This window comes from Coloeus monedula, assembly GCF_965178545.1.
Source record: "Coloeus monedula genome assembly, chromosome: 28".
NCBI lineage: Eukaryota > Metazoa > Chordata > Aves > Passeriformes > Corvidae > Coloeus > Coloeus monedula.
Genome location: NC_138808.1, coordinates 223,379 through 245,932, shown reverse-complemented (window position 1 = coordinate 245,932; position 22,554 = coordinate 223,379). Strand labels below are relative to the sequence as shown.

At 56.7% G+C, this 22,554-nt stretch overlaps 3 protein-coding genes across 7 annotated transcripts in view; 1 reads left to right on the top strand and 2 right to left on the bottom strand.

The window, feature by feature from the left end:
- The first annotated feature begins 109 nt into the window (after positions 1-109).
- On the top strand, positions 110-9,516 carry GPAT4 (glycerol-3-phosphate acyltransferase 4). Its single transcript, XM_082298266.1, has 13 exons — positions 110-235; positions 1,482-2,649; positions 5,178-5,247; positions 5,576-5,873; positions 5,957-6,031; positions 6,469-6,558; positions 6,673-6,766; positions 7,264-7,379; positions 7,605-7,660; positions 7,965-8,050; positions 8,270-8,398; positions 8,476-8,555; positions 9,135-9,516. The coding sequence occupies exons 2-13, from the start codon at positions 2,485-2,487 to the stop codon at positions 9,241-9,243; spliced, it is 1,368 nt and encodes a 455-aa protein (XP_082154392.1). The 5' UTR covers positions 110-235; positions 1,482-2,484; the 3' UTR covers positions 9,244-9,516.
- Positions 9,517-13,567: 4,051 nt separating this feature from the next.
- On the bottom strand, positions 13,568-15,437 carry NKX6-3 (NK6 homeobox 3; the record flags this gene model as incomplete). Its single annotated transcript, XM_082298195.1, has 3 exons — positions 13,568-13,798; positions 13,875-14,044; positions 15,056-15,437. 3 exons carry the CDS (start codon positions 15,435-15,437, stop codon positions 13,568-13,570), a joined length of 783 nt encoding a protein of 260 aa, XP_082154321.1.
- A 939-nt stretch (positions 15,438-16,376) lies between these two features.
- Positions 16,377-22,554, bottom strand: part of ANK1 (ankyrin 1) — a 36,465-nt gene continuing 30,287 nt past the window's right edge. For 3 of the 5 annotated variants that reach the window (XM_082298253.1, XM_082298252.1, XM_082298254.1), the window contains 4 exons: positions 21,243-21,326; positions 20,819-20,986; positions 20,396-20,517; positions 16,377-18,626 (listed from right to left, as the gene is read on the bottom strand). In XM_082298253.1, the coding sequence (XP_082154379.1) occupies positions 20,419-20,517; positions 20,819-20,986; positions 21,243-21,326 (351 nt within the window). In that variant the 3' untranslated portion in view covers positions 16,377-18,626; positions 20,396-20,418. Of the gene's footprint in view, positions 18,627-20,395; positions 20,518-20,818; positions 20,987-21,242; positions 21,327-21,503 lie in introns of all 5 variants that reach the window. The other 2 variants (XM_082298256.1, XM_082298255.1) reach the window with 2 other exon arrangements.

Below are 22,554 nucleotides of genomic sequence, written 5' to 3'. Positions count from 1 at the left end.
TAATAAAGTGACGGCGCTTCGCGAGTGCTGCCTCCTGCTCCGCCTGCCGCGGGGGGTGGGGCCGGGGCACGTCGCTGTCGCGCAGGCGCCCTCTGCCGTCGGCGGAGAGCGGGGCGGCCCTGCGGGCGCGGCCCCGCGGGCGGCGCGCTGGCGTCACGCACGCAGCGCGGTACGGGGGCGCGCACGGCACGTGGCGGGGCGGAGCGGGGCCCGGCGGCGGCGGCGGCGGCAGCAGGTGAGTGACCGCCCGGAGCGGCCCCCGCGCCCCCTCCCGCCCCGCACCCGCCCGGCACCGCCGCTCCGCGAGGCCGGGGCGCCCGGACGGCGCCTGGCCCGCCCGCACACCGTTATCCCCGGGACCGCGGCCTCCCCGTGGCGGTGAGGCCGCGCCGCAGTGCCCCTCGAGCCGGCCCCGCCGCCGCCGCGCTCCCCCGCCCCGCGCACACCGAGGACGAAGGTCGCCGGGAGGGCCGAGACCCAGCCCTGCCGTGATCCGCCGCGCTCCTGGGGAAAAGAGCTGAGAGCGGCCCTCCCCGCCGCCCCCGGTCTCGCTGCAGCCGCCCTAGCGTCGGGCGGGCCGTTACGCTGCTCTGCCGCCCGGGCGGACGATGGTCAATCGCCGCAGCCCCGAAACAGCGGTGTGGGCTGCGGTCTCTGTGCCTGCCAGGCCCGCCCGGCTGTGCCCCTGGGCGGGGCGGCTCCGGGAGCCCGCGGGCAGGACTGCAGCGGCGCACGTGGGCTCTGCCGTGGCGGGTGACACGGTGCAGAAAAGTAATAGCTGACCCCTCACAACCGCGGCTGCCGGCTCAGAGGGCCGGTCTGGCCAGTTTACCAGCATGAGTCCTGGTTCTGATGGGTGACAGCTGTGGCATAATGGGCAGCTGCACGTGTGGCTGAGGAGCTGCCTCTCCCAGTACGTGGTCTGTGTATATGCCTTTGAAGCACTAACAGTATTCTTAACATCACTGGTACAGCAGTGTGTAACCAGCAGCTGGAACGTAGTGTACAGGGGAACAAGAGGATCCTTACAGACTCTCCTTTGCCATGTGTGCTTGTCAGGTACCTGTTAAATCCCATCCTCAGGCTGAGACTCCGTAGCCAGGCGAAGGTGGTGTCCAGACAGGGGTCTCCTCCAAGCAGACTCAATTTTTATCACAAGCCACCGTTGGCCCTGTGGGTGTGTGACCTTTGACTGGTCCCTGTGCCCCAGCAAGTTCCTCTTTGACTAATCATCAGCAGTAATTGTCCCCTTAGGCTAACTTCCTGTCCTGAACTGTTTATAAATCTGCCCTGTGTCACTGGGGATGAGATGTACAGGAGCAGAGGAAGTGATGCCTTCCCAGGAATCTGGGTACCTGGCTTCCTCATTTCTCTCAGGTGCCCCTGAAATGAGGGACGTGATAAGATCTTTGTCATGAGGAAGGGTTTTCTGTCACTCCTTTCCTGTACTTGGGACCTGATTGCAGCATCCTGTGCCGTAGGTGTGGTTCTGGATGAGTCTGCTGCATCTGAGGTGTGCATGGTATGAAAATACAGGATGAATGGCAACAGGAGGTGATTCCCAAGTGACGGTGACAGGCAGTAGCCAGAGTACCAGTCTCAGTCTTGCTGTGTCTCAGGAGCTGCTCTGAATGGTGTGACCTCAGCCCAAGTACTGCCTTCCAGGTTTCAGAGCCCACTGTCTCTGGCATCCTGCCACCCTCTCTGCATTGACATCTCTCCGGTCTGCTGACTTCAGTTGCTCTCCTTCAGTGCTGCTGGTGGCATGTGAGTGCCACGCCTGCCAAGATACCAACTTGCTGTTTGAAAGCTTTCCAGGGACACAGGCTTCATTTGTGGCTGTAATGACCCTTCAGCATGAGTGGATGCCAGGGGCCTCCAGAATTAAACTTGTTCCAGGCGTCATGCAAGGACCCGTGCTGGTGCGCATGTCCTCGTGGGGAGAACAATAATAGCTCCACATACGGTAGGCTCCTCTGAGTGCCAACTCCCTCGATCTCCTCCAATGCAGGCTCAGGGATGGACTCCACCTTGTCCCTCTGAAGAGACTCTGCATGCTCTCAGCAGCCAGGAGGGGATTCTGCTGCCAGATTCTCCACAAGCTGCCCCACGGCAGGACTTGCTCAGTGGCAGCCCGGGAAGGGATCTGTTCCTGCAGTCGTGTTGCTGCCGAGCCCACCACACGCCCATGGACAAACCAGTGCGTGTGCACCATCTCCTCTGAGCTCTTTGGGCTGCACCATCTGAACTCACCTGAGCTCCTGGCAGACTGTTGGCTTGTTTATCCAAGTGCTCTCCCTGATCCTGTTGCATTCTCTCTCTCAGAGCCCCAAAAGGGTGTGAACTTTGGAATGGGGTCTCTGAGCAGGCTGCAGACTCGGTGCATGTGTGAGACTGTTGCTGAGTAACAGGAGGACTGGTTCATTGCTGCAAGCAGCCCTTTTGTCTGGCTGCAGGGCACCAGCCTTGCCTGGGCCCTTCACCATGTTCCTCCTGCTCCCCTTTGACAGCCTAGTGGTTAATCTCTTGGGGATTTCCATAACTGTCCTCTTCACTCTGCTTCTGGTTTTCATCATCGTGCCAGCAATTTTTGGAGTCTCCTTTGGGATCCGGAAGGTTTACATGAAAACTTTATTAAAGATTTTTCAGGTAAGTCATGTTTTCAGAATGTTCTGTGTATTTTCAGAGGTTTGTCCAGGCATGGTCATGGTAGGAAGAGAGGCTTTTGCCTCAGGAGGGCATTGTGGGTGACTGGAGTAGAAGGTTGGGCTGCTGGTGTCGTGCTGCTGCCAGTTGACCTGTTTGGCTCATCTCAGCCAAATGCAGCTTACAAGACCTCTGTCTGTGGGCTGTTTTTTCCCTGTAATTAATCTAGTAAGTCTTCAATTAAAGAAATAGTCTAGCAAGGCTAGACTTGGCAGTCGGCAGGAGTGCAGCAGGATCTGAGGGGTAGCTTGGAGGAGTTCGTGTCCCAGGCAAGGCGGAGTGCTGGTACAGCTGGGTGTCAGGTGTGATGGGGAGGGACCAGACTGCAGCCAGCAGGTTGCTCCTCTCCAGGACACATTTGGATGAAGCAAAAGCAGAGGAGGTACGGCAGGATGCAAGCCTTTTGTCCTGCAAGCCCTGAGTGGTCTGTGGCCAGAACCCAGAGCTCTCAACATGCTTCTGTCCTGGAGCGTCGCCTACTGAGCCGTGTCTGGACCTGCCGCCTTGGAGGACAACCAGCAGCCCTTGCCGACCCTCTTGGCACAGAGAGGCCAAGTGGAATTTTCCAGCTTGTTATGCTGTTCCCTTGCCTGCCTTTGGTGGACTAATTTTATGGGCTGTCTCTGAGCCAGCATCTCTTGAAGCAAGTCCCTGACCAGACCAGAATTTTTTATCTACTTAGAGTAGTAGGTAAAGCCTACACCACTGTACCCTGGCAGCCCAGGTGAAAGGCAAAGTGCTTTCTATGGAGGTTTTAGGCTCTTAAATGTGGAGTTCATGCTGCTAAAGGATGCATGGTACAGCTACTGCTGTTTGAACAGGGCTGGTTGTGCCCAGAGTATTCCTGTACTGGTTGGCTTGGGAAGACAGCCCTGGAGCTCACGGTGTTCATCTCTTTAAACTCTGAGTCTTCCCAAAAGCCTGAGGTGTAAATGGGAAGACCTTGGGCTTTGTGAGGGGCTTCATTAATACAGATATCTGAAGACCTTACTACAAATCTACTGACTGAAGTGGGCAGAAAAAAATGGAACTTTTCACAATGTTTTCTTTTTTTTTTTCCCCCACTTCCTTCAATTCAGGAACATTTACTCTCAATACCTATATTGGTGTTTGAAACTATTTTTCTGAAAAGATTGGGAAGTCTGTTTCAGTTTTTATTAAAGAATCTTAGTGGTGGGATAGAGGAGCACTCATGCACAACTGGTCACTGATTTGGTGGAAAATTCACTTATTAAGTTTGACCATTCAGAATTGTACTTTGGAGGGCTATTATTTACCAGAATACTTTCCCAGCTCTTGAGGCCAGAGGGGCAGCATGTGAGAGCGTGGCAGAGTCTGACAGCTTGTGGGACACAGCCTGAGCTGTGAGGCCTGGCTGGCAGCAGCACACCTGTGTTGCTGGGGAGGGAGGGCACCTGCCTGCTGCCTCTCAGGTGGGAGGCTGGGTTTGCTGCTGCCACAGTCAGGATGGAGATGTGCTGGGCTTGCAAAGAATGCCTTCTCCATAGGCTGCTTAGCTCACGTGAGGTCAGAGCTCCTCTCCTGACTTCTGGGATGATAGTATCTAGGCAATCTTCTGCAGTCCTGGAGTTCTAGCTGCTGGCAGAGGCAGCTGCGAGGTGAGCAGGACACTCCGTATGCAATTAGCATTCCCTCATTGCTGCCTCCCGATCTGCTGCTGGCATGGGCTTAGATTAGGATGCCAGAGTTCCCAGCAACTTCCCCTTCTTCACAGATAAGCATGTTGTACACAAGTCTTCCTCCTTCAGAAGTTTGTCCTTCCCAACCTATATGGATTACAGGCCGTGAAGGTTACGTGGAGGGCAGGCAGGAAAGCTGCACAGAAATCCTGCCTGCAGTTTGTGCTGGTGCCCTTGAAAATTAGCTGAGAGAACAAGTAGTCCTGGCACAGGATTTGGCAACCAGCTGTCTGAGGGTGCTTGCTGCTGCTGTTTTGGGTGGATTGCTGAGCTGAGAAGCAGCAGCAGCTATTAACTGAATCAGAGGGGAAAGGATCCCATTCCATCATCAGCCTGATGTTTTCAGCAGCAACCTGAAAACACAGTCTCCGCTTTGAATTTAGAAGAAACAAGGGTTGAAAAATAGCGCTGGTCCCCCAACCAGCTTCCTATGCTTTGGTGCAGACACCCCAGCAGGAGGCACAGCTCAGCCAGAAGCTGTGCAGTGGCAACCACATGCAAGGTGCAGCAGAGCTGAGAGGTCACAGAAACTGCAGAAAATCTTGCTGTGCCATCTCATCACTGAGCACTCTTCTTCCCCCTGGCACTCCCTGTTTCCCAGGCCAGTTTCTGCTTCACCTCAGTTCAGTTGGGTTCATCACTAACTCTTTCAGTTCTGTGTGGAAGCCTCCTGCTTTAGCCCCATCTTCTCCCCTGAAAGTCAGCTGTAAAATGGGCAGTGTTGTGGAGCTATAGGCCTTGCAAACCTTGGTTGTCCTGTCTGTCTTGCAGTGGGCAACACTGAGAATAGAGCGTGGTGCCAAGGAGAAGAACCATCCGTTGTACAAGCCGTATGTCAATGGTGAGATCCTGCCCTGCATGGGTACGCAGGGAGTTCAAAATTCTTTTGGGGAGGTGGGGTAAATGTGGTGTCTCTGAGCAGCTGAAGTCTGCTGGGAAGTCTTTTCCAGTAGGAGGGAGTTCTAGAGAGCTCTGTTTCACAAGGAAGGGCAGGGAAGCACCCTGTGAGTGCTTCATTTCTAGATAGTGGGGAGGACTGGTTTATGCCTGTCTGGACTGGAGAAAGGAAGGGGGCTCTGAGGAGGGTGGGTGAGGAAGGGCCTTGGCTTTCGTCTCTCTTTGAGCAGGCAAGTCACACTTTTCTCAGAGCTGCCTATGGTGTGTTGCAGGTATCATTGCAAAGGAGCCAACATCACTGGAGGAGGAGATCAAGGAGATCCGCCGGAGTGGCAGTGGCAAAGCCCTGGACACCCCTGAATTTGAGCTCTCAGATATCTTCTATTTCTGCCGCAAAGGCATTGAGACCATCATGGATGATGAAGTGACCAAGAGGTTCTCAGCTGAAGAGCTGGAGTCCTGGAACCTGCTCAGCAGGACCAACTACAACTTCCAGTATATCAGCCTGCGCCTCACTGTGCTCTGGGGACTCGGTGTGCTCATCCGCTACTGCTTCCTTCTGCCCCTCAGGTGAGTGCTGGTGCAGGGACCTGCCTGCCAAGGGGGTGCTGGTGACCTGGTTTTGCTAGCATATAGTTTCCCTCTTTCTGCAGGATAGCCCTGGCCTTTACTGGCATCAGCTTGTTGGTGACTGGTACCACAGTGGTGGGATATTTGCCAAATGGAAGGTGAGTTCATCTTCAAGGGAAGAGCAGATGGGGAGAACTCCATGCAGTTTGAGACCTGATAATCCTGAAATTTTCCTGCAAGGCTTTCTGTAGTGCCACCTGCAGACACAGCAGGTGGTCGTGGCAGCTGTGGCCTCTCAGGAATGGACACCCTGTAATTTTCAACAAAGGGCCTAGATGTGAGCACTAAGCTGGTGGCAGAGCACTTGGTCCTGGCCTCTGAAAAGAGTAATAACAGAAAACAGCAAAGGCCAAAATTTTATTCTTGTGACTTAAGAATCAGTGATCGTAAATTGACAGCAAAGCTCAGGACATGTTTCAGTAGCAAAGACTTGAAGGCTTGGCTGGATCTCAGGGCCTGGGGCAGCTGAGCTGAGTGGCACTGTTATGGGGATATTGTAGGACTGGGGAGTGATGGTCTCTGTCCTGGGCTGCAGGTGTAAGGACTTCCTGAGCAAACATGTCCACCTGATGTGTTACCGGATCTGCGTGCGTGCCCTCACAGCCATCATCACCTACCACGACCGGTAAGGCCTGTCTGCTCTAGGCTGTCCCTGCCCAGGAGGTTCTCCATGCCAGGCCTTTTGTAGGCCTCATGCTTCCTTCCTCTTTCTTCACCTCTACCTTTGTTTTGCATCTAGAGAAAACAGACCCCGAAATGGAGGCATCTGTGTGGCCAATCACACCTCCCCCATTGATGTGATCATCCTGGCCAGTGATGGCTACTATGCGATGGTAAGGCACCGGCTCTGCCTGCTCGGGCTTGGTCGCCTGCATGGAGGGAGCAAGCAAGCATGTTGTGGGGCAGGAAGTAGGCAGCAAGAGTCCTTTGAGCATGCAGAACTACTTTTCCCTGCATGACATGGCAGGGCACTGTCAGACTCTGTTGTGTGTGGTGTTTGTGCAAGCTCAGCCTGGAACTCAAAGCACCAGGGGTCTGTTGGTGCAGCTTTGCAAGAAGAGCTCTAGGCTTTGCTGTTGTTGGAAGAGCAAAGTGCTTCCCCAGCTGGACCTCCTGCCATGGGGAAAGCACTTGGGGTTTGCTGTATCTGTCTTGCAAGTCAGAGCATGGGACTTTTCCTCTTAGCCTTTCCAGCATAGGGGTAGGAAGGTGGAGGGGAAGCTCAGAACAGGCAGCAACAATGAACCTCAGTTTGGCTGTGAAACCGGGTGCTGCCTTGGCTTTCATGTGTGCCCAGGTCTTGTAACTTGTGTCTTCTTGCCCTGTCCAGGTGGGTCAGATCCATGGAGGGCTCATGGGTGTGATACAGAGAGCCATGGTGAAAGCTTGTCCCCATGTCTGGTTCGAACGTTCTGAGGTCAAAGATCGTCACCTCGTCGCCAGAAGGTGTGACAGTCGCTGGCTGCAGGGGTGGGTCTGAAGGCTGGGGGAGGTAGTGCTCACCTCCTTTGGATGAGGACACTGCATGGCCTCACAGGTGCTGGGAGATTGTGCCTCTGTTGTTGGTGCCCTGATAGTCCCTGGTGACTGCAGGTTAAGGACTATATGCTGTGTGGATTGCTAGTGAGAGCTTCTGTCCTCTCTGCTAATTTTTGACACTCTTCTGTTTAGGCTCACAGAACATGCCCAGGACAAAAGCAAGTTGCCCATTCTTATTTTTCCAGAAGGTGAGTGCAACAAGGCCAGACAGACAAGCACCTGCATCTCTGTTGCTTTCCTTCTTACACAGCCAAGGGCTTGAAACCCTTCACTGAGACAAAAGGGACATTGTGTCTTTAGAGCTGAATGAGCCCAGAATGCAGGAGTCATACATGATGTCCTGATGACCCATTCTGTGCACACAGAGAACAGAGCATGGACTGAGAGTTAGGGGAGAGTTGCTGGGTTCCTGTGGCCCTGCCCTTAAGCCTGTAGCTTAGACTTCTGAACTGACTTGGAGAGGAAAGTTAAGATTGTGCTTGTCTCTTACAGGAACATGCATCAACAACACATCTGTGATGATGTTCAAAAAGGGGAGCTTTGAAATTGGAGCCACAGTTTACCCTGTAGCCATCAAGGTATGAGAAGGCAATGTTCTTAGGTCACAAGTCTGTCTGTCCCTCTGTATCTCTGTCTTGGCAACCTAATCCAGCCTGGTCTGAGGGTACAGGAAAGCTGAGGTCACTCCATGTAGTGCTTTGGGAGAGCTGACCTGTAGCTCAGTTTGGGGTGGAAGTTGGAGCCTCAGAGAGGGTGCAACCACTGCCTGACTTCCGTGAACTCTTCTGCCTTTGTAGTATGACCCACAGTTTGGAGATGCCTTTTGGAACAGCAGCAAATATGGCATGGTGACCTACCTCCTCAGGATGATGACCAGCTGGGCCATCGTCTGCAGTGTCTGGTACTTGCCCCCAATGACCAGGCAGGTAAGGTGAACCCAGCCTATCTGATCGCTTTCCTGTTTTGCCCTTCGCTCCTGCTGAACAGTCTTACTTTGCCACAGCCTGAAGAGGACGCAGTGCAGTTTGCCAATCGAGTGAAGTCAGCCATTGCCAGGCAGGGGGGCCTTGTGGATCTGCTCTGGTGAGTCCAGGCAGGCTTTTCTCTTCCTGGTGGCAGAGTTCCTTGTTTCTGGGTCATGGCATGTGCTCATGGGCTCCATGGCAAGAGCTCCATTTGTTTCTTGCTTAGGGTAGAGCAGGCCCATGGAGGAGTGTTCTTCTGTAGTAGGGACTAAAGTCTTTGCTTCTTCTGTATGCTGGGCATCAGGGCTTCATTCTGCAATTGTAGCTTGCATTGGGATGCCCTGGGTTTGACTTGTTTCTGCTCAGCAAGGTGTGTTCAGCTTGGGAACTTGCTTTCCCAGGCACTGAAGTCTCAGAGCCCGGGAGGCAGGCAGGCAGTCTCCTGTAGTGGTACTAGAGTAGTTCATGTTTCTGGCAGAGTTGCTATTTTGAACACATTGCAGGGCCATGGGGGAAGCTCCTGGCAGAACCAGGTAAGAAAGTGGTGCCCTTCAGGGACAGGTGGCCTGCAGTGTGCCCTGGCAGCGTGTGGTACATGGGCAGCTGTCAGCACTCACTGGAACTCTGACTTGCCCTGAGCAGTCCCAGCCAAAGATGGTGCCTGCCTGCAGCCTCTCTGATATGACTCTCTCCCCAGGGATGGAGGACTGAAAAGGGAGAAGGTGAAAGACGCGTTCAAGGAGGAGCAACAGAAACTCTACAGCAAAATGATTGTAGGCAGCCATGAAGACCGGAGCCGCTCCTGAGTCTGCTGCCTCCAGCACTGCCACCGGGGCTGGTCAAAGCCCTCTGCCTCCAGCACCAGCCAGGGCTTGTCTGGAGCAACCCCGAATCTTTGGACTTGGGCTACTCCAGAGCTGCTTGGACTCGCTCTTTCATCCTCTGGCTGTTGTTTCCTGGAGGCACTGTTACTGCCTGGAGTCTTTAGGCCCTTGGCAGCTCATGGCAAAGATGCCTTCTCGTTACTGTTACAGTGAAGCCCCTTGCAGGGGCAGTATTAAATGAAACTCTTACAGTGTCATGTGCTTCCATCTGGTGTGTCCAGCCCCAGGGAAGGACTGGTGTGATGTGCATGTGTGTCAGTCACAAGTCTCCCACAGCACAAAAGCCAGTGAGCTGTGCTGAAATGGACTGCCTTGACAACCAAGGGAGGCGTCACGAGCCTGCGCCCCTCGTGTGTGTGGCATAAACCCCTTAGGAGCAGAATGTGGTCTCTCAGGCCCTTTCCAGATCCTCTTTCAGGAGAAATCTTTTTGTTTTGCCACCTTCGTGTCAGCTTGACCCAGACTGTTGCTTCTACAGTATCTGAGTAACAGCCTCTTTGCTGCTCCTGATGCAGTAAGGATCATACTCCTTGGAAACCTCCCTCTGTCCCCTGGGGCTGTGAGGTGCCAGGTGTCACTGGAGTGGCAGGTGGGGCTCCTGAGGAATCTGTACATGCTATAGTGGGAGCCTAGGGTGTGTAGGAGAGCCCAAGACTTCATGGCTGGGGCAGCATATCCCTTTTCAAATGTCTGCTGAGGGAAACAGTGGCATCTGACCTTGTCATGCACCAACACACACATAGATAGTATCAACTTGTTGCAAGAAAACTGAAATCTTGTGCTGGTGGTAGTGCCCCTTTCTGCTCTGCAAGTAAATTGTTCAGTAAAACAACTTGCATTTGAGCATTTGTTCCATGTACTTTCCCATTTTCCTTACATTCCTACAAACTTGAGCACTTACACTGGGTTCTCTGCTCTTAAAAGCAAGAGCTATTTCACTGCTACCTGCTGAAGCCTGCTTGCATTTTCTAGCACTCTGGAGAAGGCAGTTACCAAAGTGCCTCCTTTGTACCTCAAGCGTTGTTTGCTGGGGAGGGCATCTGCTATGCCAGGTGAGGACAGCTGTTCTGTGTAAGTGGCCTTAAATCTGGATTTTCCCTGTGCTTTATTTTTCTTCTTTGCCTGATGGAACTTTGCTGCTCTGGCCGCAAGGCTTGCAAAGCTTTTCTCTTGCTCAGGGCCCATTTGGATGAAGACCCCTGCACCGTGCTGTGGTGTGGCAAGCTCTGGAGGGAGCCACAGCGAGCCATGGGTTGCTGAGGCAGTGCCATGCTCACTGGGTACTGTGGATGGCCCTTCCCCATGTGCCAAGCTGCAACTGGAGTCACAACTCTGCTGGGGACATGGACATTGCTGCCTGCCTGTCCCTGTTGCCCAGGCAGGGTCTCCAGGCTCTCCTTCACTTCTCCCCGTTCAGCAGCCACTCCTGAGCCCTCTCAAGGGCTGTGTCCCCAGAGCTCTCCTCTCTGGGGGTGGGACAGACATTTCCTTCAGGCACGGGCAAAGACCACAGGCCTCCCCCGCCCCCCTGCCGTGTCCTCAGGCGCTTGGACCCAGCTGCAGGTGCCCCCCAAGTCTCCTGCCTGCAGTTGGGTTCCCTGTCCCTGACACCATGGTGACATGCAGAACCCTCCTCAGCTTTGTGGGACCTCCAGCCATCCTGCTGTGCTTGGGGACCATCCCCAGCAGTGTTCAGGACACTCCACAGCAGGCAAGGAGCTGGCTGGACAGGTTAGGAGGCACACATCCATCTTTCCTTGGCTCTCCCACCCTATGCCCCCAGTCAATATGTCTCTCTCCGATGAGAAAGTTAATAAATTTAGCTCTAGATTAAAAGTATCGATCATTTCATTTGTAAGCGATAAATAACCAGGGGGGGAGCACTGGGCGGCCCACAGGGTAGGGGCTGTTGGCTCCGGCTGCAGCAGCCGTGCACCCCACTGGGGCCAGGAGCCCTCATATGCATTCTGCCCGGATGCTGGCATTGATTTGCTATTAGTCTCCACGCACCACCCAGTAGCACATCATTCCCGAAGCCGCTATTAATGGCCTTTTGATAAATAATCACTTGTAAGTCAATAAATTTTTATTAAACAGTGTGGCGCTTTGATTTATGAAAATCCGACGGGGTTTGTCTGGGAGAAAAGGGATGCAGAATTGAAACGGAGCTGCTATCCATCTGCCTGCCAGGCCGGCCTGCCTGTGCTCGCGCCCCCGGCGCAGCTGGCTCCCGCCTCTGCCCACGCAGCCTGAGGCTGCCTGGCACCTGGCACAGGGTGGGCAGAGCCGGTGCTCACTGCTGACTACTCCTGTCGAGACCCCAGCACTGATGGGGCACCACTCTGCTGCAGCAGCAGGTGGCCAGTGGGAATGTGGGAGCCACAGTGGGCAGCATGGGGAGGAGAAGGGGTTGGTCCTGGCTGCTGGGCTGGGGCCCTGCATGGATCAGCACTGTTTGGGGTCCTGTCTCAATGTGGGGATGCACGGGGCAGCCAGGCTGCAGCAGCCATTTGTCACTCTCCCTGGCTCCAGCAGGCCCTTTGCCACCTGCTTTATTTGTCTCCCAGCCCTGACGTGGCATCAGACAGGTGTTAAACTACTTAATCACTTTAAAATTGTTTTAATTTTCTGTTTTGTATTGATCTCCACAGCACCAATTAATCAGCTCACTGGACCAGGCAGTTAGTACATTAAAAATTGTCAGCCAAGCTGGGCAGCTTAGAAAATGTTAAAAAAATATCCCACCAGCAGCCCCTCACTTCTCCCACCATGTGGAACCTGCTCCTGCTGAGCACTGGCTCTATCCACAGACAGCGATGTGTCTCTTCCAGCCCTGCCACCAGCCCCATGCACCACACTCCCATGAGACCTGGCATCCAACATCCTTGCAAAGGGTCCATTAGCTCTGTCCTGGCCCAGCATCTGTCCCATGGAGGCAGTGGAGGGGCTGCATGGCTGAGAGGGGAGCATTACAAGCCCCCCCTCACTGCAGGGGTTGGACAGGGACCTACACAGAGACTGTAGTCCCCCAAGTCCTAGAAAAAGGGCACTGAGCAGTCAGGGCTCCTTGCAAAGTGCCCAAAGCCCAGTGAGAGACTGAAGAGGGCTTTAAGCCAAGTGTGGGCCTTGGCAGGCTGTACAGCGATGATCTGCAGTCCCACACAAGGCTGGTGCTCAGGGCCACTGAAAAGTCCCAGTGGTTCAGGAGCTTCAGCTGTCCCAGGCATGGACTTGGCCACCAGCCTGTTGCAGGTACTGCCTGCAGCCTCAGGGAAGGGTATCCCTTCACCAGCCCCATTCCAACCCCTTCTGTGCCTGTGCCACGCTGCTAATCAGTGCCTGATGGGCCGGCAGCACCTTATCTCCTATTGATTTCCTTCCAAGACACAGCCCACGTGTTTGCTTACACCTGGCTGGCACTTAGTTGGCTCTTGGCTGAACAACTGCCAAGCTTGCCCAGCCCCCAGTACTGTGCTTGTGCCTGGAGTGCCTCTGGAATCCTTAGCAGGTAAGGACAGCTGGCATGCCATTGGTGAGCCATGGGGAGCCAGAGCAGGGGTGTACAGCCCCATGTGCACACACACGTCTGTATGTGCAGCCCCCATTGCACAGGGGTGCAGCACGGCGCAGGGGGGGACCCAACAGGTTGGCAGGCAAACACACTGGGGCTATTGATGCCACATCAATCCTGCAGCCCCGACAGGTGAATGGGCTCTCACTCACACTGTTAAGATAAATGATATTTATTTGCTGCTAAGAGCTTCCAGTAAGAGGCCCCAGTGAGTGACTTTTGAACCAGCAGCTCTTGCTGCTGGTACACGCCCAAGCCAGAGAAAACCCTGGGAAAATCTCCAGGGCTCACCTGCTTCTGTGGGCACTTCTACCCCACACACAAGAACCACAGCATGGCCCCTTCCCCTGCCTGGCATGCAGGCCCTGCCCCGTACACATCCTATCCCCAACCCTTCTCTGGCCCAGCCTCACAAGGCCACCCTGGACCGCATGCCCACGAAACAAGTGCTGGGACTTGACTGGGACCTTTATTTCATCAACGCCTGTAACAGGGCTGCACCTGACACTACCCACGTGTGCTGCTCCCAGCCCTGCAAGCCATGCTCCCCATCCAGCTTTCAGCCACCCCATCCCAACAGCCAGGCACCTGCTGGTGAGGGGAGTCACCCCCTGGCAGGATGCAGGTGGCCAGGCCAGTCACCCCCCAGCCCAGAGGGGCAGGCTATGCTGGTGCTCAGCCGCTGTGCGTGCCCAAGCCCAGCATTGAGAAGGCCGCACGATGCTTCCTCAGCAGCAGTCGGATCTTCTCGTCGTCTGAGTCTGGGTCCAGGGGCTTGTTGTACTCATCGTCCTCAGTCTCAGAGGTCGCCCGGTCTCCGCCAGAGCCCCCCGCCCGCTGCGAGGATGAGGAGGGCTCCAGGGCACTCTTCTTCCTCCATTTGGTCCGTCGGTTCTGGAACCAGACCTGTTGCCCCATGGGCCCAGCTCAGTTAGCGGCCATCACGCTGCGCAACCCATGCCACACAGGGACCAATACTCACCTTCACCTGAGACTCAGTCATACCAAGAGAATAGGCCAGCCGTGCTCTTTCCGGACCTGCCAGGTACTTGGTCTGCTCAAAAGTCTTCTCCAGAGCAAAGATCTGGTGTCCCGTGAAGGTTGGGCGCGTGTGCTTCTTCTTATGGATGCTGTCAGCCAAGTGAGCAGGGGCTACAGGAGAGGAAGAGAGAAGTGGGTGAGCTCTTGGCAGCCCATGACACTGGGCAGCTCTCCACTTGTCCACACTCACCAGCCCTCAGTGACCAGAGTCCCTCCACACCTGCTCCCCTCCAAATTAAAACTGTATTCCTGCTTCAGGGCTTCAGCCCCATCCCAGGAGGGCTGAGCTGCCCGCTGTGCAGATCCCCACAGGGCCAGCGCTGGGCTATGCACCTCCTGATCAAGGACAGTGCTAAGTGGTTGTGGTGAGAGGGTAAGGGTCGCTATCAACAGTGCTTTACCCCAGAGCCATGCAGCACCCATGCCCCACACCTTGCAGGATGCGTGACAGAAGACAGGCATGGCTGAACATGGGCTAGTAGCTGTACCAGGAGCAGATGGCCGAACTGCCTAACCCAATCTGCTCCAAAATCATCACCGGCAAAGGGGTGAAGGGGACCAGAGCTGCAGGTTCTGAGCAGCTGCACCCAGCCTCGCGGGGCTGCCCGCGGGACAGTGGATGCACCCATCCCACCTACCCTCTGGAGCAGTGGCAACATGCTCTGCAATTCCCCTGCCAGCTCTCTACCAGGAAGGCAGTGCAGCCAGCCCAGGGCTGGCCATCCTGCCTGTCTCTGCCCTGTGAGCTAAAACAGTCACTGACCCCCAGTGAGGCTGTCTGAGCAACCGGGATATCTTGTAAGTCAGAAGGCTCTGCCTGTCCTTGCCAGCTGTGGCTCCCTGGGGGCAAAGAATTAGTATTTGTCATTAAAGCCGCCCGTGCCCTTGAGCCAAAAGTTCTGCGACCGTTTTGAGGTCCAGCAGCTCTGGCACTGGGGCCTCTCCCGCTGTCCTGGGGCAGCTTGCTGGCCAACCAGCTGTGTCTCGTGCAGGGCAATGGAGAAGACACAGCCTGCCCCATGCCTTTGCCCTAGTGCCGATGGGTCAGGGCTCTGCAAGTTGCCCATCAGCTGCTGTACCCAACCACCCACCACCCAGCCGCCCCGGGCCCACTGTACTTACGGCCGCCGCACTGCCGGCCGCCCCGCCACTCCGGGGCCGCCTCCGCCCAGCAGCTCCGTCCCCGCGGCAGGTACTCGCCACCAGCCTTGGGGAGGGCGCCCACCTGGGGCCCGTAATAGACGCCCGGGGAGCTCAGTCCGTTAAATCCGCCCGCGTGGGGGTAGCCAGGGAGGACACTGCTGTTCGGTGTCGCCGCGGGCCGGCCGAGGATGTCGGAGATTCCGTGGGGGGTGCCAGCAGCCAGCTGGGCACCCAGTCCGGGGGGTCCCAGCTTGTAGAAGGAGCTCTGCACTGAGTACTGGCAAACAGGCGCCTTAGCCTCGGGGAAGGGGCCCAGCGAGGGGCCGTTGAGCAGAAAGGTGCCTGGCAGGTTGGCATCCATAGCTCCAGCACCGAGGCGGCCCTCAGAGCCCGGAACCCCGGAGGCGCGATGGCTGGCCCATTACCACTGGCCTGGGGGCTCCAGGGCCCCAGAGTCCGCCCTGGCCCGTGGGCGCCTGGCTGGCACTGGAATCCTGGCGGGGGCCGGGGCCGCGGGCAGCGTGGGAAGCGCCCCGTGACCCCGCACAGGCTCCGGCCCCGGACCCTCAACTTGGGCTTGGGCAGCGCCAACATTTCTCTGATAAAGACGAGGCCGATTAGAATAACGCGCACCCATTGGCCGGGGGGCTGCGGGCGGCGCGCCCATTGGCCGGGCCTCGACGGCCGCGGCCGCCATTGGCTGCGCCTCAGGGGCAGCGCGCCATTGGTCCGGCCCAGACAAATTGCGCTTTGAACACCGGCGGCGGCGGCGGCGGGAGGGACGGGACGGGACGGGACGGGACGGGACGGGACGGGACGGGACGGGACAGGACAGGATAGGACAGGACAGGACAGGATAGGACAGGATAGGATAGGATAGGACAGGATAGGATAGGATAGGATAGGATAGGATAGGATAGGATAGGCTACAGGGCTGGAGCGCGGGGAGCGCGGACGCTGGACAGCGCCGGTCGGACCGGTGCTCTCGGCGGGGCCTCTCGGGCGGAGCCTCAGTAGCGCCGCTGCCCCCGGCACACCCGCCGCAGTGCTGGGGGTACCAGTGGCACCGACGGCATGGCCGCTTCCCCCCTCGCCCACCCTGGGAGAGGCCGCCGCAGCCCCCCGGGGGTGCGCACGTTCCTGCTCCCTTCAACTTCCCCACGAACGGCAGAGCACAAGCAGCCGCCACTCCCACGGCCGCCCCCACCCTCCCGGCAATAGGGTACGGGCAGAGGGGACCCACCCCCGGGGTCTCCATCTTCCCCACCTTTGGAAAAGCAGAGATGAGACACTGTTTGTGTTGATTTATTTATTAATTCGTAGTCTGATAGCTGGTGTACAGGGAAATGATCTATACATCAGGACCTAAGACAGGGAGATCCAAAAGGCTTATTTCCATAACAATTAAAAAAAGAAAATAAAAGTAATTTTTTAAAACTTCTAAAAAGCTTCTAGTGTGCAGACTGCAGCATTCTCTAGGCTCAATGTTGGGTGCAGCCTCCCCCTACCAGCCCTACAAGCAATCTGAGCGCAAAGCAATGTCACTGCAGGTGCCTGGCACAGTTGCAGCACAGCACATTCCCTATGGCATACACAAGGCCAAAGCACTGGACCCACACACAACTCTAGGGTGATGCTACGGAGTCAGCTGTTGCAGTGGGTCTAGGGAGGTTATTGTACGCAGCAAGGGTGATGGACGGAGAGTCTGTGCCTATATGGCTCAACTTCGGGGTGGGGAAGGGACTGCTTTGCTCTCCAAGGCTAAGCTGGGTCAGTTGCTTCGCTGCAGCAAGGCTTATTCTTGGCCGCAGGGCAGGCAGGAGCTCTCCCAGCAGATGCATGCCCACTGAAAGGCAGGGTTGCCCTGCCAAGGCCACCATCCCATGGCCTGAAGCTGGAGGTGCGCTTGTTCTGCACCTGGCCACAGAGAATAAACCCAGACTCTGCAAAGCAGGTCCATGGCCACTTCCAGGAGAAAGAGCAGGGGGTCCCCACATCACTGTGCTACAAAGGCCAGGTCCCCACATCAGTTAGGTAAAGGACAGGATCAGGGATGTAGGACCAAGTGCCGCTACCTGCACCCTGCGCTCCTGGGGTCAAGTATTACCACAGGTTCAATCTACTCCCTGACTCTGAGCTGCCTGGGCAGCTCTGCCCAGTGCTGCTCTCCTGCTAGAGCAGCTGGTCTGAGGTGGCCCCAGGGCTCAGGCTGCTGCCACAGCATATTCCACCTGGAGAAAATGCAGCCACCGGGGCAGCAGCCCCCATGTCTCTGGGATTGGTCCCGGGAGGGTCAGTATCCAGGGCTATAACCTCCCTTGCAGGGAGGCCAGGGTCCCTGCAAAGCCCTTGCCTGGGGTGCGTATTGCACGGCTGTTGGCTATTGCTAGCTCCCGGCTCATCTCCTGAGCAGATATTGTGCTGAGTAGAGCTAGGCACAACCCCATGTGTGGCACAAGCACTCCCTGCTCTCTCTCACTGCACATCCTCCCTGGGCCCCGAGCACCTCAACGCAGGCCTACAGCTTCAACCCAGCTGGAGCCAACGCAAACTGGGGCTGGACCATGGGCAGACCCATGGGACTGCACCTCTAGACCCCGCCTCTTCAGGCCAGGAAGGGGCCAGGCTCAGGCAGAGGGACACAGGACAGGGGCAGGCTGCTGCCCTCTCACTCCTATAGCCTTCCTGCTCCATTCACCAGAGCTGCTCACATATTCCAAAGGCTTTGCCCATCCTGCAGCCTGAAGAGGTATTTGAGAGCAGAGCTGTTAGTGCTTTGTACATACTGCTAGAGTGTCCCTAGGGGTTTGCATAGTATTTATTGGTTCATATACACAAGGCTGATTGCTGTACAGTTTACACTTTCAACATAAGCAACGAGCTCAGTGCTCAGCCCAGAGCTCTGCCCTGGCGGGAGACTTTACACGTGCTAGGGAGAGGAAGGGCAGCCCTGCACCAGTCCCTCTGCCCAGGGCAGCTGTGCTCCCTGCAGCCTCCCTTTGCACCCTCTGTCCACTGCTGCCCTCCCCAAAACCCAACACTCACAGGGAGGGATGAAAAGCAAGTCCAGCAGAGGCAGCACAGGCATTTGTGGGGGGGCCAAGCACCTCTCCTTCCATGGTGAGCAGTACCATGCTGTCCCAGCTTTCCTCTTGCAGCTGGAGCACAGACGTGGAGATGCATCTATGCACACGATCACACAGAGGTGGAATCTCTTTCCCTCTCATCTTCTACTCCAGCTCTTGCTTCCCAAAGGAGCTGAGAGCATGCCCCTGGTGCGTGGTGCTGTCTCTGGGCTCCTGGCAGCAGCGGGGCAGGGACGGAGGCCCCTCGTCAGTTTTAAGTACTGTAGCTCATGCGTCTTGCAGTCAGTCAGTCATGCGGATAGGACGGTAAGTATGTCTCATACAGAAATCATGCCATTAGCCTATAGAAACATGTACAGCCAGCCCTGCTCCCCTCCACTCTCTGCTCTCCTCTCCTCTCCTCTCTTCTCAGGTATGTGTCAGAACGTGTGTGAAGTTCAGTGGTTTGGTGTTGAGGTGTGATCCTGGAGAGACATAGAGAGACACAGGAATGGGGGTTACCAGGGGAAGGGGGTTACCAGGCATTCATGGTGGCACATCCAGGATAAATGGTGGGGCAGCCAGGTACATGGCTGGGAAGTCCCTTCTGTACACTGTGCTTGTCCCACATGCACCCACTCTGCCAAGCAACCACACAACAAGTTTTGGGGGGTGTCACAGAGACAGTGACAGAGCACCACTAAGTGGCCTGCCTGGAGCTAGGAGCAATGACATAGATGGTATTGATGGCGCTGCCCCATCTGCAGACAGCAGCAAGCAGGGGCTGAGCTGCACCAACAGCAATGTGGCACTGGGAAGGAGCTGGGAGGGCTGCTCTAGGTTCTGGGATGGAGGAGGCCAGCCTTGAGCCCTATGCCTCAGCTAGGGTGACTGACTGCACCCGACTCTCCCAGCAGTGAGGAAGACCTTCCCCAGTGCACACCCTGGACCACTCTCACACAATGGAAAACTGCAAAAGCAAAGCAACAGGAGCGGTGCCCCAGAGAGAGGCAGAGCCAGGGACTGTCCAGGGAGTGGGGCAGGCAGAGGGGGACAGAGTTTGCACGAATATGTGCCCACTAGCATAAGCCTCTTGACTTTCGCACACCCACAGAGAGCTCACTAACAGAGTGGAGAGAAGAGAGAGGGAGGACAGAGCAAGCCATGCATGTACAGCAGAAGCCAGAGGACCAACTGCCCGTGCTTGGCAGCCTCCTACCAGGGTCAGGCAGTGCTGGGCAGCTGGGGAGCACACATGCAACACCTTCCCCCAGTGCTGCATTGTCAGCCCAGCAGTGAGTGTGCAGAGAAAAATGATGCAGCTGGGCTCAAGTGTGCTGTGCCAAGCACCCTGCCTTCAACCTGGTCTAGTCCCACTCCATAGGGAAGGCAGGAGGACCAGGGAATGCACAAGATTCAAGTGGTGATTCTGAGCTCAGTGGGGATCAGTGGAAAAAATGTCCTAGGTCAAAGGCAGGTGCCCTGTCATCAGCCCCTACAAGTGTCATGTTCCTACACCCACCACTCCTCCATCCCTACTGCCCCGACATCCCCCAGCAGCACTCTGCCAAGGCCTGCCCTCATCCTCGCTTCAGTAGACCTCACTGCTATCCTCTCCATGGCTAGCAGAGGCAGCAGCTGCATGTCCCAGAACAGTGCTGTAAGCAGAGGAAGTAGATCATGGCCCCACAGAACCCTTCATCTGACCCACAGCTCTGCCAGCGCCCAGCTGCACCCCTTGGGAAGGGGACACCAAGGCACCAGCTCCACAAGGCTGCACAGTTAGTGCTCATGCAGAAGGGGGTGGTTCTGCCCAGAGACCAAGCAAATGCAACTTTGTCCCTGGAGTGGCTTTGGAGAAAGACCATCCCTCTGTCTGTAGCCCAGCATAACCAGGAGTAATAACTCTGTGGCCCTGTCACTGAGGACCATCACCCTGAGCACCCAGGATGCTGTCACTGCAGTAGCAACCCTTGCCACGGTGGCTGCAGTAGGGTGCTGTACACACAGCTGGCTGGAGCATCGCTGCAGACCAGGGCACCCTGTCCTCACAGCACCCAGGAGCAGGTTATCAGCAGGGGCACACTGCTGCCCACCCTCAGTCTTTTGCTGCAGCACAGCAAACCCTCTCTGCAGGCCAAGAGCTCGGCACAGCCCCGCCACACTTTCCCCAGGAGAATATGCATGACCAGCAGCTCAGTGCAGGCAGCAGCATGGAGAGCCAGGACAGAAGGAAGAGCAAAGGTAGGGTTACCTCAAAAGAGGCCATTTGAGGGGTCACTGCTTCCCCCTTTTCAGGCTGGCTCGTTTCACTATCTGAGCCCCCATCCTGCCCCCAGAGACCTCTGGTTTCGGGACACGCACTCGCACCTCCTCCTGAGGAAGCCGCAGGGGCAGGAAGCAGGACCACCCAGGTGAACAGACAGACATAGAGAAGAGGACAGGAGAGGGAAAGGCAGAGTCAGTTGGCAGGCAGAAAACACCAAGCAAGACTGGTGCAGTGGGCAAGATTTGCCCCTGGAAGTCTTAGAGGGGAAACAGGAGAGGAGAGCAGGGCAGAAGAAAGGACAGAGGATGCCGCAGTCCCAGAGCCTGAAAGTCCTGCAGAAGTCCTGAGAGTCCTGGGTGCTGGCCCAGGCAGGCTGCCTACAAGGCAGGGTTATGACCCACACTGTACCTTGGCGCCCAGACCATCCCGGTGCAGGATGGAGTATTTCATGAAGTGATCGTCCTCAGCCTCCAGGTCTTGAGGATCCTGTAGGGAGCCCTCCAGAATCAGCTCCTCCTGTTCCTGCCTGTCACCCATGTCACCAGGGCCCAGCTGACGCACCACCTTCCGGATAATCTGTGGAGACCCACACAGCTGGGCGTCACAGCTAGCCCCAGGGCACCATGACTCCCTCCTCACCCAGTCTGGTCCTAAACTGCACGTGGTGTGCAGCCTCCGTCCCATGAGCTGGAGAAGTGCCGTGACTGTAACCGAAGACAGTGGGACGAAAAGGCCCTACATGGGCCCCTGGGGTACAGGGAGCAGGTGGGTGGAGGGGAGAAGAGAAAGGCTGCAGCATGCCCTTGCCCATATCTTGCCCCTGATCACTCACCTTCTTGGTGATGATATTGCCTTGATCGTCTGTGAACTGCTCCTCAGTCACCTGCTCTCCAGGGAGATGAAGGGCTTCATTCCCCTGCAGGAACAGCAGGGAGATCAGGGCATTTGAGGGCGGTGGGGTGAGTTGTTTTGCAGGTACAACAGTACACCTGACATGCACCCCACAGCCTCCGTCTCCCACCCTGCCCTGACCCTTCACTGCTTTCCTCTGCATCTGCCCTGGGGCTGGTCCCTCGGCTCCCCCGCTCGTTACCTTCACGAGGACGCGCCGGCGGACGACTCTGGCGGAGAGAGCCTCCTCGTCATCCGCCAGCCCCTGGCTCTCCCCGAGCTCCTTGTCCAGCTCACGATGGGCGTGTTTGAGCAGGAAGCGGACAGAGCCCCTGACGATGTGCATGACGTTCTGGCAGCTGACCAGGAAGAAGGCCAGAAGCACCAGAGCGATCAGCAGCTGGGCCAGGAAAGCCCACATCCTGCCTCCGCACGCACAGCTGCGCGTGTGCCCGCGGGTCTGAGCCCGCTGTCAGAACTCGGCCATGCTACCCGGCTGGATCGGGCCCTGCGGGTCTGCAGCCTGCCCACGCAGTGCCCCGGCTCTGCGGGAGCTGCTGTAACCTCAGCTGCCGCAGCTCTGCTGGCTGTGGGCGGCGAGAAGGGAGCGGGCAGGTGGGGCGTCCTTTGCAGTCACAGCTTCTCTCAAAGTCATGTGGCCGGGACAGATCTGTCCCTCTTCTCTGTCAGCTTGCCCAACAGCCTGTCCTCCTGACTACGGTGGGAGGGCAGCGTGCAGTCCTCTGTCACAGGACGAAGCCCTGGGCAAAAGCCAGGGCTTTGGGGTGTCATTGCAATCACTAGTGACTCAGGTAACGCACATGGCAGAGCTGAGCAGCCACCTCCAAGCATGGCTGTGCTGCCGGGATGGCTGTGCGTGCTCTGGCTGGGGAAAGGTGCTTGCCCTCACCTTGTACCTGCTGGCTCTGTGTGACCATGGCATCAAGCCCACCACCCAGCCTGACCCCTAGACCAACTCTATTTCTGGCTCCAGCAGGCTGTTGGGCTGGCAGCCAGGGCAGATACTCAATAAGGAAGAAGTCTGGGAGGGTGACTGGGTTATAAATGGAGAGCAAGAGCTCAGGTATCAAGCACAGCAGGCTATTCTGGGCTGAGAGGCACCCCCAGGGGCAGGAAGTGTGCCAGAAGACTCGAAGATGTAGCACCTGGTCTGCCTGACTGGCCTTGCAGCAGACTCCAGAAAAGGCTGTCCATAGGGTCGCCACTTCCTGCAGGGCTGAGTCCCCTGCTCC

Bases quoted from the DNA above. Each gene is read 5' to 3' on its own strand.
- GPAT4 (XM_082298266.1), top strand. From the start codon at position 2,485: ATGTTCCTCCTGCTCCCCTTTGACAGCCTAGTGGTTAATCTCTTGGGG. The intron at 6,767-7,263 runs GTAAGGCACCGG...TGCCCTGTCCAG, and splicing joins GTGATGGCTACTATGCGATG to GTGGGTCAGATCCATGGAGG. The intron at 8,399-8,475 runs GTAAGGTGAACC...ACTTTGCCACAG, and splicing joins TGCCCCCAATGACCAGGCAG to CCTGAAGAGGACGCAGTGCA.